Here is a 19910-nt window from a genome sequence, read left to right on the forward strand (position 1 = left end):
TGTAACATTATAAAAACGTAGTAATGCGTTTAATAATATTGACACAAGACGTCAAATAATCAAATGTTTTATTTTATGCAAAGCTGGTGAGGCTCTTCATTTCAACATATCAGCAATAAGTAGCATAATACACTTATGATTATTTCTTTGATATCAACAGTACTGATTAATTACACACTTGCTGTTATTAACAAAGTCGAAATGTATGTTCCAGCATTATTTTTTGCAGCCATAAAAATGCAATTGACTTATAACATAGTTCTGGTCGCACAATAAATAATTCAATAGACGCATACATAGATAGGCATGCATTATGTCTATTAAAACCAAGATCAGCATATCCTCTTTTTAAACTGCCATCTTTTATGATAGATAAGATAAATAAGGAATGTTTTATTTTCCTGAGCAAAAGTTATGTTCAAAAGTTTGGAGTCATTTTCAGGTACTCTGACTTTTAAATTAAAGCTGAATAGACTTCTATACATTATGCCATTTATAATCCCCAGATTCATCTATAGTGACATTAGCATTTCCTATAGTTCATCATAAGACTGGTCATGATATTCCCCTTCGTGTCAATTATATCAGGCCAGGGAATCATGACTATCCCTAGAAATACAGCATGTGCAATCTCATCAATGCACAAATAAAAAAAAAACATCTGACTGTATTAACCTAAAATGACACATTAGTTATCATTTACAGCAATGTTACATTTATCCATACATCCAACAAGTTTTAAAAAGAAGCTTTCAAATATCTTAACCAAAAGCTGCTCTTAATTTTTGTTTTATAATAAAATAAAAACATTACATACTTTAAATATTTAAAATTTGTGAATACTAAAAGCATTCAGGTAATCAAAGGCCCCTCAAAGAATGACTATTTAGTCAGTAGTGCTTTTGTGAGTGTAGATCCAATCCGTCTATCCGGTTAACACAACCAAGTACAGCCGCATCACAGGATTACATTATTGCTTCTACAAAGTCAATGCAAGGTTATTTGGACAAATTAGGGCTTGAAGACCTGAAGATTTCCTCCAGCAGCACTAGGAGGCAGAGGCATGCCAGGGTTTGAGCCAGACTGAACATCCACAAAACCCATCCTCTGCCTTCTTTTCCTCTGCTCGGTCATCTAAATGAACAAATACACAACCATGATTTTATATACTAGAGAATATCAAATGTGAGAAATGAATTCATTTTTAATATACCAATATTATTAATGCTGGACAAACATTGCTGAAATTGCTAAATGTACCTGTTCTTTCAGCTCTGATAACTGGCTTGTGAGCTGCGTGACCACTTTCATGGTGGAGGTGAGACGATCCTGCAGGTTCCTCATCTCGTTCTGTTCTCCATCTCCCTCAGTTACAACCAGAGACATGGCCTGCATGCGTGGGAACCAATCCAGGTTCTTATTCTATCAAGAGGTCACAACAAGACCCAATAAAAACCCATTGGAAGGTGAAGCAAGAATTAATTCATTTAATTAAAGATACAAGAACTAAACTTAAAATTATTTTAACAACAACAAGATAAAAGTACATAAGATAATTAAAAAAAAATTAAAATGAAAACTGTAAATACATTTTAAAAAACGGTTCAATTCAAAGTATTTAAAGGGGGGGTGAAATGCTATTTCATGCATACTGAGTTTTTTACACAGTTAAAGAGTTGGATTCCCATGCTAAACATGGACAAAGTTAAAAAAATTAAGTTGTACGTTTGAAGGAGTATTTTTGTTCCCAAAATACTCCTTCCGGTTTGTCACAAGTTTCTGAAAGTGTTTTTCGAGTATGGCTCTGTGTGACGTTAGATGGAGCGGAATTTCCTTATATGGGTCCTAGGGCACTTCTGCCGGAAGAGCGCGCGCTCCCGTATAACACAGCACTGAGAGCACAACAGACTTCACTGATCAGATAGAGAGCGTCGCGAAATGTCACAAAAGAAGTGTGTTTTTTGGTTGCCAGGGCAAGACAACCCTGCACAGATTACCAAAAAAAAAAAAAACAGCATTAAGGGACCAGTTGATGGAGTTTATTTTTACAGAGCATCAACGGAGTTGTGCAAGTGTTTGTTCCCTGCATTTCGAAGATGCTTGTTTTACAAACAAGGCCCTGTTTGACGCCGGATTTGCACATAGTTTATTTCTTAAGGAAGATGCAGTCCCAACGAAAAAGGGTCACAATCGTGTGTTGGAACCACAGGCGGTGAGTAAAACTGCTTAAAATGTCTCTTCCTCCTTGTTAGTGCATCCCCTCCCATGCCGGAGACCCGGGTTCGAGCCCCGCTCAGAGCGAGTCATTGCTGCTGCTGCTCTCTTTCAGTTTCAGCCTCGGGATCTGATTCTGGATCATAAATAAACGGCTGAATCTGACTGTTAGCCATGGTTTGTTTTGGATGATGTTTTTTTTTCCTCACGGTAATGTCACAACTTCCAAACGCTCTCAACTCAAAAGCCTACTGGCGCTCGTGATTCTTTAGCTCCGCCCACACGTCACGCCTCCAGCCGGTCATGTTTTCCCAGGAAAAGTCGGTACAGACTATCTTTCTCTTATGAATATAATACAACTAAAGACTTTTTGGAGTTATGAAGGATGCAGTACTACTCTATAGGTACTCAAGATTAACAGGATATTGAGTGAAAACGAGCATTTCACCCCTCCTTTAATAAATACTACAACAGTATATAAATAATACTGAAATAATGCTGGTAATCGCTGTCAACACATAAAATGTGACCAGTATCCAGTCAACTGTAATTTTCCATTCTTTTTTTTTATTTACCTTTATCATAAGGGCCACGTAGCTCTCTGGGCCAGTGTAATCGGTCTTGTTTTTCTCCCGTACCAGCACAATGAAATAGAGGTAGTGCCAGATGTTATGCTCAAATTTAATGTGTTCCTCAAAGGACACAGTCTTATTATCAAACTTGTCCCTCTCAAGACCTGTTGAAATACAAAAAAACAGATCAATACAAAAAGTTTCTACAAACATACACTTTTTTCAACATTTATAATAACAATAATCATTTATAATAATAAAGAATTCAGATGAAAATTCAGCTCTGCCATCACAGGAGTAAATGTAGCTTTTAAAAGATATTGAAATCTGATTTCGTACCACAAATGAAACAGGTGGTCTTCAGGATCTCCTCTTTCTTTTGTTTTTCACTACGCAGGTCAGCGAAGGTGTCAATAATCACCCCAAAAATCAAGTTGAGAACAATGATGATGACTATGAAGTAGAAGACAAGGTCGTACACCACACGAGCAGGAAACAAAGGCTCCTGTAAGTTGAACAGCATTGGTTAGATTTATTACTGTATACAGTATAGGTGCACATTTCTATTTAGGTTGTAGATCTCCATACATTTTTAGAGGGTCTTCGCAGGACATCTCCCACACCTCCTCCGTTCCTCAGCCCATGATTCAGCACCGTAACGATGCACATTAGAAGAGTGTCACATGCTCTCTCTGTGTTGTCCTCTTCTTCAAAGACATAAAAAAAAAAAATAATTCACACACAAGTTCTGATGCCAATACAATAGTACTAAAAGTTGTTTTTAATGTTAAACTCACCCTCTGATGGTGCAACCAACCCAGTTTCCTTTGTGCACTCCACTCCATCTGCACTGCAGCTGCTCACAGAGTTATCTGTACCTGCGTATAAAACAAGAAATGCCTGTCAAATTGGCATCAATGAAAAATAAATGGTATACTGTAATTCAAAATGATCATAAACGCTAGATTTGATGCCTTTCTGGAATAAACTATTCAGATGGGGTTGTCATACACCAGTGAAGATGAACAGAGGTGTATGCAATTCACCTGTATCTAGGCTAGCAAGCCGGTCGACTTCCATGATGAAGTCATTCCTGAGGAAGAGAAAGCCCACGATGGAGAACAGGTAGACCAGAATGATGGCCAAGACAGCAGTGAGGAGAATAGAGCGGCCGTTACGCGTCACACTCTTGATGACATTGAAGAGCGTCTCCTCACGGTAGATCAGATCAAACAGCTGAAGGAGGTTAAAGAGAAGTGAGAAATGATAAGCAGTGTCATTATATTCTGGTGTAAACTGCTTTTTTATGTATTGAAATTTCAAAAGAACAGCATTTGTTTGAAAAAAAAAATAAATTCTGAAAACAAACCAATAAGTTTAATCGATAGGTAGTGTAATTTTTAACACCCACCAGTATGCTGTAGAAGAGCTCGTGGACAAAAAGCCCCAGTGTGCTGGTTAACACATAGGCCAAGTGGTACAGGAACTCCACATCCATCACCATAGCCTTGTAGCCCATGATGAAGGTGCCGTTGTTCCCCACAAAGCTCACCACGAACACTATCTTATTGATCAGCTGGTTAAAAAGAGAAATTCTGAATTAAATCCGTTTGCTTTTATTTAAATAAACATACAGTATTAAGACTTAATATGTAAGACTTACATTGAGAGCCCCTAGCAGGATGAGGGATGGCCCAATGCCGAAGTGATAGATGCAGAGCAGGGTGATGGCAACAGTGACGGACTGGAACCCATAGCGCCTTGATAACAGTCCCAAAACAGCCAGTCCAGCGAAACCCCAGAACAGCATAAGCAACAACGAATCATCTATGCTGCCTGGAAGCACAAGAGACCGTTAAAACTACAATTTAGCAAATGTAAAAAATAAATAAATTGAAAAGCAATTTAGAAAGCCAACTGTTGGTCCATAATTGATGGTAAATGTAGCATTTATTAATATAATGCAATTAATACACTTAAGTTACCAACAGATAATGTACACGTAAACATACCAGCTTGGCCAGAGTCATGTGGGTAGAACAAAGCGATGATAAGATTGATGAACACAGCCAGATTGAATGAAATGGTGCCCCAGAGAGACATTCGACGAGAGAACCAGTATAGAACAGGCATGCCTAAAACATCACAATAAACCTGTGTTAAAGACATATTTGTTACTCCCTAAGCCACAACATCATAGGCCCAACACTTACTTCGAAGTTTTTTCTGCCATTCCATTTCATTGTGCAAGAAAGATGTCTGCTCAAAGAAGTGTGTGACCTTGCTGCCCTGCTCGTCCTGCTCTGTGGTGGTAAACACACGGATCTTTGACTCCTCCGTTAGGAACTCACAGATGGGGTGAACAGGAAACACTATCTGCTCCATGCTACGGTCCTCCCGCACAATCTGCATGTGACATGCCCACGGAAATTATTTCACTACTTCTCATAATCACAAATTAATTTGTATCACATTAGCCACAATGTATGGAGACATTAGTGGAGCAGAAATTACTATAACAGCATAGATTACAACTAGGGCCGGGACTTTAACACGTTAATTGAGATTAATTAATTACACAAAAATAACGTGTTAATTAAGATTAATTAATTACAGAAAATTTATTTATAGATTATTTTTTATTACCTCAACCTGAGCTGTTTGACGGTCATAGTACTCTAATGGATCCTCTTGTTGCTCCTCTTGCTGCTTGTTCAAGTTGAGCTGCAATTAACACAAGCAAAAATATAATGTCTTATATACTGTATGCATGTTCTAGACAGAAGATATTTAAAATGTGCTCCTAATCATAAAAGAAAAAAAAAATTCACAAGTTACCATAGAAGAGATGCTTTCCTCCTCTTCCTCTTTTGTCTTCTTTGGTGGTTTAAGCAGTGTTAGGAGCATTTTGTTGTGCCGGGCAAGCTGCAAAAAAAAAAAAAAAAAAAAGGTCTTTGCAACCAAACTGCCAGTAATAATAATAATGAAAATGTTGTAGTCTGGTTGGTTGTTTATAGATTGTTGGGTCCCACTGTATATTAAGTGGCCTTAACTACTATGAACTTACATAAAAACCTATATATATATATATATAATTATTGAATAAAGAGATGCAGTGGTCCACCTGTAGTGCCAGGATGTAGATGTTGTGTCCAACTTCAAGTGGTGAAACTTCTCCCTCCTCATTTTCAGTCTCTTGCTGGTAAGCTTTTTTTATCACCTCCACCTGAAGACATACAGTACAGTGCTCAGCAATGTTAAAATACTACTGTTACATCTCATACACATAATACAGAAGACATAGCAAAACTGACCAGTTCCCGGGGTCGAAGGTTAAATAGGATCCTCTCTGCATTCTCACTGTCATGACGACTCTCCATCAAAGCGAGCAAGAGCTTAGAGGCATTGTCCTGACAATAATCGAATATGAGTAATGATGAACATGATTTATGATTAAAGTAGAGCTTCTGTGTCAGGAATGTATCCTCACCTTGAGCTGCAGCACCAGCTCCATTCGGTAACGACACAGAGGACTGATTTCATTCAGAATCAAGGCTGTGATTATGTCAATACCGTTGCACTCGTGAGAGACAATGCATGTCTTCAGACAGACAAAAATCAATTAGAATTTAAAAAGCATTAATGGCCATAAATGATTTAGTTCATATAATGGCAGTATTGGTAATCTCACCTGGTTCTCTTGGCATGGTCCTTGGCAGTACTCTGTGAGGGTCTCCAGGGTCTGTGTGATCAGCTCCACGTTGTTCTCATTGATGTAAAGGCCCAGCAGACCCAGACCTCCTGTCGTGCTGCCGCACATGATGTCCAGAAACTGGAGTGTCTCACAAACCAAGTTATAATTTGTTTTATTGCTCTGACAGCGAAGAAAATTCTAGGGCAAAGAACAAGGGAATTTGTTAAATGAACATACAATATCATAATAAATACTACAATGAATTATTTTTTTCAATTTCTCAGAAAACGTGCACCTCCGGTTAATGTATCTTGATTTAAGAATTTTTTATTTGACATGATCGTCATAGACTGTTATTCTAGGGATGTTCAGACCTGAAGATCATGATTGTGGTTCTCACAGAGCAGCTGTAAAAAGCGCAGAATGGGTTTCATGATGGTGACAGAGGGGCCCATTTCTGTATCTACTTCCTGCTGCTCAGGTTGAGGTGGCTGCTCAGGTTGGCCAAAGGAAGACAGTGCACCTATAGGAAACCATTGTTAAGGTCAGCAATGAATTCAGATTGTATACTAAACATATAAGATGTAGCATAACTTCATTTTATAACAGAATAACGTTGTCCCTTTCCTTTCACAATGTCTGTTTTAAGATACACTTTATACAAATTACCTGTGTCTGGATCTTTGTCATCTTTGGCTCTATTGGTCATTTCCCCCACATTGACGGAGATTGTGGATTTGATGTCCTGCTGTGCGTTCTTCATGCGGTCATTTAGTACTTTGAAAAACTTCTCCGACTTGTTGTCTCCCATCATGAGTTTGTAGAAGGAGTTCTATTGTAAACAAGAACCGATTTATACATACGAGTACTTTGCCTTGACTATATTTGAAAGCTATATTTTTACGGCAGCTGCTTCCCCACCTGGATCTCTGTGTTTCCTCCTTCCAGCAGACAGATGGCGAGCTGAATGCTCTCCTGAAAGATCTTCTCGTTCTTACTGCTGGTTATGAGGTCTATGAAGAGTTTGGTGCCACCTTCTTTGTCCAGACGACATTGTAATGCTGCAACTGCCAGCCAGTCTCTCTCTCCCTCTCCACCTGAACACACACACACACACACACCATGTTTTGTGCTGATTCGGTTAGCAATTACAAAAACAGTCAAACCAGTTTGTGTGATATTCCTTAATTGTTCTATGATATTTCAACAGTAATTAAAAAATTACCTCCTCCGTGTTCAACAAGCTCTGCTTTTATGTTCTTTTTGTTGGTGTAGAGGTAGTTTTGGAGCAATACCTTTCTTAAGGCAAGGCCCTGGAAAAAAACAGCACTTTCATTGTTACATTAAATAAATTACAACGAGCAAAGAACCCAAACTAACCCACCCAAAAATAAACACTTTTGGCATTAAAAGACACTTCCAGAAGTTTCTTTTTAGTTTGGAAAATGCACCAAGTAATGGTCTAGATTCAATACAACTGTCCACAGCACCTGTGACACATTGTCAATTCATTTCAACTCATTCCTCATTTTGAAAAAAACAAAGCAATGGATGAACTTTTGTTTACTCAATCCCACAAAGTTTTTCTCCATGTAAAAAACAATTTCATGTTTCTAAAATGTTTCTGATGATTTAGAAATACATCTTAGAACAGAATGTACCTTTTATTCTGGTTATTATATTCATATTTAATATTTGTAATTTAGAATATACCTTTAGAATATTGAGTTAAACTAAAAATATATATGAAAAATTTTTTTTAAATTTTTAGAAAGCGAAATATTTAGAATGTTGATTTTGTTTAACTTTGAATGAGAACTTTGATTACATGGTGATATTAATAATATTATCTAATCTCACCTTCTCATCAAAGATCTGCTCATGAATGAGCATTTCCTGTAGAGTTCTGAGGACTTTGATACAGAGCTTCTCATCCGAGTTCATGAGGGCCTTTGTGTGCTGGATCAATCTGCACAAAGTTAAAACATAAGGTGATAATGAAAAAGTAATACAGCATTATGCAACACAAATTCTGTGTTTATTTGATTGAGCCACAACATGCACGCAGAAAGTTTTATGGTAGGAGTGACTCACTTAGATATGAAGCCTCCCGATTCACAGCGTGATCGAGCATCTGTGCCTTCCAAGAATAACAGCTCAGGCTGGTGCAGCACGTCCACGAGCACTGACAGCTCCGCATTAACCAACGGCATCACACGATCCTCCAGTGTGTTAATGATATCCTAACAAAACAGTGTTACAGAAGCATTAATACACTACATGTACTGTATACATTATTACTGATAGAAATAACACTCAAACAAACTATTTAAGTCTGTATTGGGACATATGTTACATTCCCAGAGTGTCATGCACAAGTTGTGTAAGCATTTTTGACAAACACCTTTTTCATTTGACCCCAAAATGTAAAAGGAGATTTGTTAGGCATTCTTTTCAGACACACACACATGCATATATGCACCTGTAGTTTCTCAATGATGTTTTTGTAATCCCAGGGGTTGGTGGGAACAGTAGGCCGAATGACCCTTTTGTTGCTGTGGCTGGAGCGGGTCAGTGTGAGGGCATTACTGTGACTTAACATTATATTGACATGATTCTCCAACTCTAATTTCAGAGGGATGGCGCGAATCTTTGCTGTGGGGACAGTCAGGTAAACAAATGAGTTGTCTGGTCATACTTCAAAAACCTTTACTGTATATGAGAACTGAAACTTTTTTTTTTTTTAGAATGCAAGCATTTTCTTCGAAAGTAAGTTGACCTACTTGTCACTGCCAGAGTTCTGATGCAGGATTCTACTTGGACTTTTTGTTGTGGCTGTAGCCAGGGACAATCTAACAGACGCATAGTAGACTGCAGCAGCTGCGTTACAATGGTGTGATGAACCTGAAATGAGACAAACAAAAAAGAGAATTAAATGTGAACTTATGAAATCGGGAAAGCATTTTTTTTGTGATATGATAGACATGATATAACAGCTATAATTTTCAATGTATTATTCCTCCTGTAAAGTTATCTTCTCCTCTAAAAATAACTCATATATTCAGATTGACACTTCCGTTCAAAGGTTTGAGGTCATTAAGGCTTTTTTTTTTATATAGAAAGTAATACTTTTATTCAGAAAAAGAATTACATTGATAAAAAGTGAAAGACTTTTACACACACACACACACACACACACACACATACATATATATATATATATATAAATGCTGTTATTTTGAACTTTCTGTTAATCAAAAATGTATATTTCACAATATTAATGTTTTACTGTCATCTGATCCAATTAATGAACTTCTATCAAAAACATTTAAAAAACAATAATAATATTCCTCAAACTTTGGAACAGAAGACTATTTTTACTTCGAAAATATTAAAAATTATTTATTTTTTTTGTCAATTCCTTTGATTAAAATGTTAGTTTTAGTAGTTTTGTTTCACTGAATTTCTAAAAGGCGGCTATTTCTTTATAAACACTAGACAAAAACTTAAATCCAAAGGTCTTTGCTATTTACAATGAATAAAGGCTGATGTGGCAGAGAGCAGAAATAAGACTTTGATAGACTGCTGATGCCTCACCTCTGTGGTGGTGCTGTTCTCTGAGAAGGGAGAGCTGAAGAAGGCATTTATAGTGTCTAAAACCACTTGAATCACATACTTCTCCAGCACAGGGTCTGACATGCGTTTCTCACGGTTGGAGCACACCTGGAATTCCAATGACACCACATTAATGAAACTCTTTATTATTATACACCGCGTCATTGATAGAGGTCACTCACCCTAGCCATATCTACAGTGAAGTTTTCAAACAGCTTCCAGATGTGGTTACTGGTGTAGATCTCTTTCATCTCCACTTCGGTGTCTACATAGCAGTGGTTCACAAAGTTTACATATGCAATTTTCACCTGCATGACACAGAGGACACTTGTAAATGTTCTGATGCACTTTATCCAGTACGCTTTTCTTTTTCTCCAAACATGCTATAAATGCTTGTGTTAATTTAATCAATTAACTGGCTCTTGTAACGAACAGATATAGGGAGGCTGAACATAATTGACCTGTCAGTAAGCCCCGCCCACCTTAGTTACAGTTGCAAACTCGGACAAACTAACTGTCTTACAATGACTGTAATTTTGAAAAGCTTGTCCCTATATCTTTTTGATATATTTTGGACACAGGAGGACCACCACTCAAGTGGGACTTAAATATGCCATGGAGGGATATATAAAAGATTTTAAAATAAATAATGTGGGTATTAATTTGGAGGCGAGTACAATTCAATTAATTTACATTTAACCAGTTTAATATGAAGAGACAGTGAAATGTAGACCTTTGTTTATGTGTTTTTGACGCGAGAACAGTCTGCTTTGGGTTTGTATGGACTCACTAACTTTAACGTTAGCTACTTTTAGCCAGAAATACTTTGCTGGAGCACAAGATGACATTAACGATGCAAGCTTTGGATCTTCCAATGTTTCTCTATGGCACTGAAACCTACAGTGCTCCCTGTGCAACTGATACTCGACTGCCATTGGCTCATCTGCGTTTGACGGGAGGGTCTTACCGATAGGTCCCTTCTTCAGGACAAGTGGAAAAAATGAAACATGACCCATTGTTTAAAAATAAACGCTTTCATTTCATGACTACCATCCATCATCGGATTACCTCTGTGATACAGTCTTCATGCGTGATTACTTTCACCATGTCCTCCAGGGGCAGCAGAGATGTGCACTTGATCTCAGTGTAGACGTTTTTGCCCTCCGCACATGCAGCCAGCAGCTCTACCAGAGAAATATGGTATCGCAGAGGGCTGTCGTCCTTCACTCCTTCCCTAGACTGTGTCATCAGTTCCACCATGGCGTCAAATGATGTGTCATCATTGTAGAAGACGACCACCTCATCACCCGCACTTGTAAGCTAATTGAGAAAAAAAACATGTAATGTCCGATGTCTTTTACACTGTATATACCATCAACCGAATGGACATTTAACTGAAATTCATTATATAATTACCAATAATACCATACAAAATCAATATCATAAAATGCAAAAAAAAAACAACAACCATATACTAAACAGAAAGACCTACAAATATATCCCATGATATATATCTCAATTTAACACTTTCATATTTAAGATTTTAATGAAAGTAGTTATACACTATTTCTTAAAATATTTACAAATGGTGAAAATGAATTTCTGCTTAGGTTACTTCATTTCGAGCACAATAACAAACCTCTGTCATGATCATGTCTTGACATTTCTTCACATATTTCCCCTCGGCCTTAATGATGGTGTGCAGGAAGTTGAGGTACTGAATGTGGCGGCCATGTGTGGCCAGACAATGGATAAAATGATGCAGCACAGACTCGCTGATCTCAGAACAGAGCTGGTAATTATTACTGAAAATGAACTGCATTGTTTCTGCCTCTAGGAGCTGAGAGAGATGAAACCAGAATAGAGAACACAATGCAAACATGAGAAGAATCTTAGGCTATTTTAAGCGCCATGCTTTGTACTCACCCCAGGTGTGAGAAAGAGGTTGAGGTGTTTATGGAGCAGGTTTTGGTTCTCCAGATTGCCAGTGCAGAACTTCTGTAGGAACAGGTGCGTGTACTTGATGATTTCCTGCATTTTGGTGTCATTCTGAAATAAAATCATGTGATTAGTGAGGGACAAGCCAAAGACCATGCTTCACATCTACCACAGATTTTATCTGCTTTAAAAACAACCCACAAACCCGATCATAGGAGATCTGCAACAGGTCAAGCATAACTTTGTGGGCACCCATGTTCTTCAGCAGCCTTTGTTGTTTCTTAAATACACCGGAGCTGCACATTTTATTCAGACGCTCTAGAATCTGGAAATCAGAGAAAAGATTAAATTGTCGCAAAGAATATTGGTTTGTTCATTTAAGTTTCCATCCATCTATACACATTTATATATACTGTCTACTGTCACTTTTGATCAATTTAATGCATTCTTGCGGAATAAAAATACAAATTTCTTTAACAAATACAATAAACTCAATAAACTCAATAAATCTCAAACTTTTAGACCCCACTGTAATTAAACTAATATATTACTGAACAACAGACGATAAGAACAAATGCAAAAACATCACCTCTTTGACATTCTGGTAGCTTTCATTGCTCTTTTCAACATTCTGTTTCTTTGTATCGGTCTCCTCCTCTGGAGATGTCTGCATGAAAAAGAAAAGAAAAATGAGCTTCTTTCACCTAATTATCTTGTTGTTCAGAATCCCACATGTCCCAGCGCATGACTCACCGGAGCAGCCTCTTTTTTATCCTTTTTGTCTTTCTTGTCTTTCTTCCCATCTCCCCCAGAGCTACTTTTCTTAATGACCCAAAGCTCAGACTTCTCCACCATGGTGCGCAGAAGATCCAGATCTTGTTTTATGTGTTTGTAGTTGTCCACATCCTGCGTTGAAATGAGAAGCTGGACCTGAGGAGGACGAACATAGCAAGATGAAAAAATGACAGCAACAATTTTTAATCTTTACAAAAGTGATTGCATTTGCATTTTGCATTGAAAAAGTACTTTTTCTGATTTGTTGCATGCAGATGAGCAATAAAATGGTCTACACAGGTGTTAATTTAGATTTTGCACATTCGAGGATCTGCATTAGATGCAGATGTTTTACCTGGAGGTGTCTAGGCACAACTTTTTACCAATCAAAAATAAAGTTGTTTGTATATGTTTGAGTGTGCTGCACATTCAACCTGTTTAAAGGTGTGGAGGACTTCCTGTCTTTGACTGAAGTGCTTGAAGAGCAACTGCAAAGCCCCAGAAACCAAAGGGGGGTAATCATGCATGATGAGGTGGACCAAAACACGCAGAAACATTCGGCCCCCTTCATCGTCCACTTCCAGAATGCTGTTTCCTTTACTGTACGGTCAGAGTAAAGTCAAAGAGAGGTCATCTCTTACAAGCACTAAATTTCTTTTTTTTTTTTTTCTTCTTTTTTTTTTTGATGAACATTCATGTGGAAATAGAATAAATTGTTAATTAACATACCCAATTCCAAACATGGCTTCTGCCTGTTCTCCAATGTGCTGGAGGTTGATGGAAGCTGTTTAAATATTAAATAAATAAATGAGACAAATGTACAATCAAAAAACAAATGACTATTCTAACCTAAATTAAATTTAAGTACGTAATTTCTGAGCCACAAGAAATCAAACAGAGCTGCAGAAATCAAACAGGTTTTTTTTTGCATATTAAATGATAGGATCAAATATTTTTATGTAAAAAATTACAGACTACACCTGTAATGAATTCATTTTAAAAATCAAAAAATGATGTAACATTGCCACTCTCACCAGAACGAGGCTCTGAGGCAAACACCAAAAGCAAAGATGAAAAATAGAGTAGAGGGATTAGTACATGGAAGAAAGGAAGAATCATGTTGTTATTTGATTATGATGTAATTTTAGAGATTGTTAAATGATTATATTATTATTATAAATGTTATTTGATTAGTAGTTAGGTTCTGACAATAACAAGAGTTCAGTATGTATCTAAACATCATTACCCTCCTGCTCCGTATGATGAGTTGCATCTGCATCACCCATAGGATAAACATCCACAAACTCCTTTTTGAAGACAGAGAGCAGGAAGGAAAGCCGATAGTCCAGACGTACACTGAGGATGAACTGCACAAACCAGTAGAAGGAGATTTAGATATTGCCAGCACTGACAGCATAAAGCTGTTGCCATCTTCGACTGCATCTACCTGTAATATCTCCAGGATCTTCAGTTTGGTGTCCATGACGGTGATGTCCTGTGTGTCAATGCTATCTTTACTGCCAGCCTGGCTATCTAGAGCACCAGGACGACCAGAGCCAGAGAAAATGGATGGCTTCCTGTTTAGCACCATGGTGGACATTATCTGCCCCATGCCATGAATAGAGCGCCTGACGTTCTTACCTAGGAAGATGAAACAGTTTTATTGGCCATTTTGGACAAATAATCAATATATACACTCTAGACATAAAAAATTAACATGCAGATATTGGTTCTTAAAATTTAACTTTAGGAGGCAAATTACTTTAGCAGACACATTACATAATTGCTCAATAAAAATGCATTTTAATTCAAAATATATATATATTAGTGGTGGGCCGTTATCGGCGTCAACGTGCTGCGAAAAATATCAGGAGCATTTATGAAATCATTTTCATAAATGCTCATTTATGAAAAATATAATTTATGAAAAATATCACCGTTAATCTATTCTCAAAGTTGGGTTGGGAGCTGGGTCTATACTACGCGAGCTATTATGACTTTCACCTTGATATTTTGGGGCGAGAACGAGTCTTTAAACCTTTGTGTATGCCTACTGTGAAATTACCTAATTACCACGTGACATGCTAACATGAATGCAGCTAAGATGCCGCCGGGTTTGCTTCAGGGATTTTTTTTTTTTTTTAAAGAAGCTTCCCAATGGAAACCTCAACGAGACGAATGCCTGTTTCACACATAATCCGTCTGCAGAGCGTATGCAGTCTGTGTGCGTTACATATGTGGTGCTGAAGCAGCACGGCTCATACTCATTGTGCTTTCACACAAGATGCATTTGCAGTCCACTACTCGGTACGTAAACAATCGCTGCACTGCTGCAGACACAACGCTCCTGGAACACACTGACGGACCACAAACGCGTGAACGCTGGAATTCGTTAACATGGGTGAGTAAAAAAAAATATGCAAAGCATACCCACTGCTGACGGATTATGTGTGAAATTCATTTACAGCTTTCTCAAGCACTTTGTGATGCATTTTGGAAACAGGAGATGAGCCCCTGGTCTAATGCACCACCTGTTTTGAGAAATCTGTTCTCAAAGACAACGTTACTTTTAGTCATTATTTTATTTGGGTAGCCTACATTCTCTGAAAGCCTTCGGCAGAATTCAAATGAGCCATTTAATCTAGATTAATTCCAAGATTACAGGGATATTCATCTTAATAAAAAAAAAATATGCCCAAAACTAATATATATATATATATATATATATACCGTATTTTCCGGACTATAAGTCACACTTTTTTTCATACTTTGGCGGGTCCTGCGACTTATAGTCAGGTGCGACTTATTTATCAAAATTAATTTAACATGAACCAAGAGAAATGAACTAGATAAATGAACCAATAGAAAACATTACCGTCTCCAGCCGCAAGAGGGCGCTCTGTGCTGCTCAGTGCTCCTGTAGTCTACACTGAAGACATAGAGCGCCCTCTCGTGGCTGTAGATGGTAATGTTTTCTATTGGTTCTAAATAAATGCGACTTAAAGTCCAGTGCGACTTACATATGTTTTTTTCCTCATCATGACGTATTTTTGGACTGATGCGACTTATACTCAGGTTCGACTTATAGTCCGAAAAATATGGTATATATATATATATATATATATATATATATATATATATATATATATATATATATTCTAAATATTGTATAGAATTTTTAGAAATATACTATTTGTTTGTGATGACAGACTTTGTTGTGAGCATTAGATTTATTTACAATTTGGTGCAAAAACTTATATATTTTTATTCACAGTCTGGAACCTATATGTATATAAAAATCTACATTTTTAATACTAACCACTGCCATCATCAGTAAACATTGGGTTGACATTAGCATTACTCGGAGTACAGTCTACGATTCCCAGGAGAGTGCGAGTCAACCTCAGAAGCTCAAAAAAACTGTAGAATCCAAAGTAGATGAGATGTCTCGCCAAGCTCACCACCTACAAACAATGTAAATGAAGCAAAGGTGTAAATGTGATTAAGGAATATTAATGTTTACACTGACATTTACATGTTAAAGCATGTCATCTTGATATTTAATTTTAATATATAACATATAACTGTACCTCATATGTTAGCTTGTTTTTCTCCTCATTGGCAAAAGGTAGGTCATCAATGAGAACATTGTTGAGGTACTCCTCCATAAAAGCCATCGTATTGGCAAACTTGTTCTTTTTATTGTCTCGTGAATAGTCCAAATGAGAGTCATAACTATAACAAAAAATACCATAATTACACCTTTTATTGCTTAAATAGTGATTATATGCAAAAAATAAAAAGTCTGTCTTTACATAATCTACCTATTAAAAGTTTTGGGTTATTATGAATACTTTTATTCAGCATTTTATTTCTGAAGGATCATGTGACTTAAGACTGGCGTAATGGCTGCTGAAAATTCAGCTTTGCCATCACAGAATAAATCACATTTTAAAATATATAAAAAATACAAAACAGTTATATTAAATTGTTTGAAAATTTCACAATATTACTCTTTTTAACTGTATTTTGATCAAATAAATACAGTCTGGATGATCTTAAAAGACAAAAAAAATGATAGATGATGAATGGTAGTGTAGCTGAGCAAGGTTTAAACATTTCAATATTAAGTCATACAGAAGGTGATTGTGGGGGTATGTGAACACACTCTTTGATGCTGATAGAAGTGGGGATCTCTGCCCACAAGCGAGCAAACTTGATGGGTGTCACAAGCTCCTGAGGGTCACGGTCGACGTGTGCATGTAGCATGAGTCTACAGAAAGACGCCCGCAGGTCAAAGGGAAGAGCCTCATCCATCATGCAGAGGGAAATCAGCTCCACATCCAGCTGCTTTGAGATCTCATCTATGGCCAGATACTGGCGATCAAAACACATTCGTGCAAACAGTTTGAGCTGGTACCTGAAAAAACAACAACAATATATTAGTGCAGATGATTTTTAAAGAATTAATGTCCATGTTCATGGCCATTTAAATATAAATCTATACACAAAGAGATTATTTTATTATTGCAGCATTCCATTTATGTTTAAAATGGGTTTAAACAACTGAATTGTTTTTATTACCTGTAATATGTCAGCACATTTTCATCATGCACATTCCCTTGCCGGGCCTCTTGGGCAAGCTGTCGAATGCTCTTCTCATGCGTCTCGTTCTCCTTCTCAGACCAAATCAGCCAAACTTCATCCTCCTCTCCAAACTCTTCCATATACTCCGAGGTGTGATGTGTGTCCTTAGCGGCTCGCCGCCTTCACAAACACGCACAGGAAGAATTCACATGAGCACATAACCCGAGACACATTACACTATTTTTCTTCAATTTACTTACTCAGTTTTCATGAGAATATCCTGGTTTTTGGCATCCAGCACACATTTACATATCAGCTCTTGAGTTACTGGGATCGCAACATTATTGGACACGCACAAGTCTGACAGATAGTCAAGAAACCTGGAAATCAAAACATCAACATGGAATAGACATTTACATACAAAGGCATGTTAAAAGCTATGGCAAATATTTAATAAATAATTAAATCGCATTATTGTCTGTGATTAATCGGAATTAATTGCATTGTTATGCACAAAACTAATAATGCATTCAAAAGTAGTGTATTGTTTTAAAAGTAGGCCCACTGCTATATGAACAAAAGTCTAACAACATTTGGTTTGCAAACACTTTAAACAAATAAGGTGCTTTTTACAACAGTGTTCCTTTTACATAGTAGCAATCTAAAAACTTATCACAACAATCTCAACTTATAACAATAATGTAATTAAATGAAATATAAGACAAGCTATTTGTCACTATTTGTTAAAATATTTTATAGTTTGTAAAGAGTCCAGAGCCTTAGAGACCTGCATGATCACAGGCCCCATCTCTGCAGAGTGCAGCGCGAGTGCGGGATGCAGGAGAATAATTGTGGAGTGCTCACACTAGGCAATCTTAACTGTGGCGGAGTATGTTTGACCCCAAAAGCCTGATTCGTTTGACTAGTGTGATTGCTACATTTAGCAGTCCCTGGCTCGGTTGGAAGAGGTGTGCAAGAGCACAGTTCAGATATAGATCAGTGAGTGAGCGCTAACCACACCAGAGTGCAGATCTTCTGATAAGTGCTGCATGATTGTGTGAATATTTCTGAGCGGCAAAAGCAATAGATATATTAGTTACCACATCCCATACGACTCAAAATAATAATCCACAAAGTTAACAAACCAATTTCGCTCCACTGTGTTGAGTGAGAGCGCTTCTCTGCTCTCTTCATGTGCTATTGGAAACTTCCTATTTCCAACATATAAAGTCATGATTACAAGCTCGTTGTATTCTTTTCTGTTAAAAATAACAGTGGACAGTGGTTTGTGAATGTTTATGCTAAGCCTAAATATTTTGATCGGGAGCATCCCCTCCTGTGCAATAACAACACGTTAACTTGACCAGCCCGAATTACAATTGTCATTTTTTGTCAGTCTTAAAACTTTTTGCTTTCAAATGTTGAACCATTGAGCTTTTACTTTGACACAGCAATAAATAAATAAATAAATAAATAAATAATGCAGGAAAGCTATAAAATTGACCAATAAATTAATTACCATATAATTTGTCCAATTACTTTTAATGACTTTTCCAGCCAATTTAAATTCTTTTAACACTACACGTCTCCTAATGAGCATTTTTAACCCTAGCAAAACAAACGTCTATAACTTTAAAGATTGTATTAATATCCATTACTTTTCCAGACCTTTAACCCACAATTTTAAAATGTATAATTTTAAGTTTCATCTAATGGAAACACTAACCTGGGCTCCCTGTTCTTACGAACCAGACTGACGAAAGTCTCCACCTCGGTTTTAGTGATATGTTTCTCCAGCAGTTTGCGGTTGTTGTGTAGCAGGGCTGTGATGGTGTCCTCAGCCAAAATATCATAGCCGATCTGAGACTGCATCATTCCAAACTGCTTGGCTATGTGCTCCTGTAAGACAAATCCCCATCTCTGAATGCTGATTTCTTGTGGCTCTTTCTAGAGTGACAGGACGTCTGATTGCCATTCGTACAATTTCAACATTCAACCTCACGGCTTTTTGTAATGTCCCGGTGTTCTAAACCATCCTTGAGCACCTGTGCATGCATTGGAGTACCTGATTTTTTCGGTAGTCTTCTTGTGAATGACGCAGCACCCTGTAGCACAGTCTCAGCATGTATTGATAGGGGGCGTATTTCTGGTCAGACAGCTCATCTAACGTTAGCAGAGGCGGCTCAGTGCCCCTCTGTTTAAATGGGCCTTTAATGATCCCAAATATCTAAGCAGAAAAAGAGACAGCAAGTCTTAAGAGATTAGATCGTTCACCAACAAAGACGCTTCAACTGTAGACACATTGTAGTTTTCTAATCATTAAAATCAGACCTGTTTGAGAATGTTCTGCTCTCTCATAAGTTTCTGTCTCTCTCGGTTGGGCTTGTTCATGGTCACCTCCAGGGCTGGCTGGCCATTGTTAAACTGATCAACGACAAAGAAAACCACATCCTCCAGCAGTTTAATGGCATACCTGTGAATAGAGAGAGTGCATGAAGCTCTGGCATAGCACAAAG

The 19910-nt window shown here is 37.4% G+C and overlaps 1 protein-coding gene across 1 annotated transcript in view; it reads right to left on the reverse strand.

The window, feature by feature from the left end:
* Window positions 1-51: 51 nt before the first annotated feature.
* LOC128018732 (inositol 1,4,5-trisphosphate receptor type 3) overlaps window positions 52-19910 on the reverse strand; it is a 29092-nt gene continuing 9233 nt past the window's right edge. The window contains exons 14-58 of the mRNA XM_052604457.1: window positions 19726-19867; window positions 19460-19621; window positions 19121-19293; window positions 17655-17774; window positions 17392-17574; window positions 16976-17227; window positions 16398-16542; window positions 16127-16271; window positions 14255-14448; window positions 14054-14174; window positions 13537-13591; window positions 13242-13407; window positions 12787-12963; window positions 12623-12700; window positions 12239-12358; window positions 12022-12144; window positions 11735-11935; window positions 11164-11415; window positions 10278-10403; window positions 10078-10203; window positions 9264-9384; window positions 8963-9135; window positions 8575-8723; window positions 8341-8449; window positions 7706-7793; window positions 7402-7577; window positions 7150-7312; window positions 6855-7003; window positions 6478-6678; window positions 6277-6387; window positions 6101-6196; window positions 5911-6012; window positions 5625-5711; window positions 5433-5510; window positions 5000-5192; window positions 4799-4921; window positions 4450-4622; window positions 4198-4362; window positions 3833-4022; window positions 3584-3664; window positions 3375-3493; window positions 3126-3291; window positions 2790-2950; window positions 1261-1422; window positions 52-1134 (exon numbers count right to left, since the gene is read on the reverse strand). Of these exons, the coding sequence (XP_052460417.1) occupies window positions 1012-1134; window positions 1261-1422; window positions 2790-2950; window positions 3126-3291; window positions 3375-3493; window positions 3584-3664; window positions 3833-4022; window positions 4198-4362; window positions 4450-4622; window positions 4799-4921; window positions 5000-5192; window positions 5433-5510; window positions 5625-5711; window positions 5911-6012; window positions 6101-6196; window positions 6277-6387; window positions 6478-6678; window positions 6855-7003; window positions 7150-7312; window positions 7402-7577; window positions 7706-7793; window positions 8341-8449; window positions 8575-8723; window positions 8963-9135; window positions 9264-9384; window positions 10078-10203; window positions 10278-10403; window positions 11164-11415; window positions 11735-11935; window positions 12022-12144; window positions 12239-12358; window positions 12623-12700; window positions 12787-12963; window positions 13242-13407; window positions 13537-13591; window positions 14054-14174; window positions 14255-14448; window positions 16127-16271; window positions 16398-16542; window positions 16976-17227; window positions 17392-17574; window positions 17655-17774; window positions 19121-19293; window positions 19460-19621; window positions 19726-19867 (6520 nt within the window). The 3' untranslated portion in view covers window positions 52-1011. The remainder of the gene's footprint in view (window positions 1135-1260; window positions 1423-2789; window positions 2951-3125; window positions 3292-3374; window positions 3494-3583; window positions 3665-3832; window positions 4023-4197; window positions 4363-4449; window positions 4623-4798; window positions 4922-4999; window positions 5193-5432; window positions 5511-5624; window positions 5712-5910; window positions 6013-6100; window positions 6197-6276; window positions 6388-6477; window positions 6679-6854; window positions 7004-7149; window positions 7313-7401; window positions 7578-7705; window positions 7794-8340; window positions 8450-8574; window positions 8724-8962; window positions 9136-9263; window positions 9385-10077; window positions 10204-10277; window positions 10404-11163; window positions 11416-11734; window positions 11936-12021; window positions 12145-12238; window positions 12359-12622; window positions 12701-12786; window positions 12964-13241; window positions 13408-13536; window positions 13592-14053; window positions 14175-14254; window positions 14449-16126; window positions 16272-16397; window positions 16543-16975; window positions 17228-17391; window positions 17575-17654; window positions 17775-19120; window positions 19294-19459; window positions 19622-19725; window positions 19868-19910) is intronic.

This window comes from Carassius gibelio, chromosome A8 (genome assembly GCF_023724105.1).
Source record: "Carassius gibelio isolate Cgi1373 ecotype wild population from Czech Republic chromosome A8, carGib1.2-hapl.c, whole genome shotgun sequence".
NCBI lineage: Eukaryota > Metazoa > Chordata > Actinopteri > Cypriniformes > Cyprinidae > Carassius > Carassius gibelio.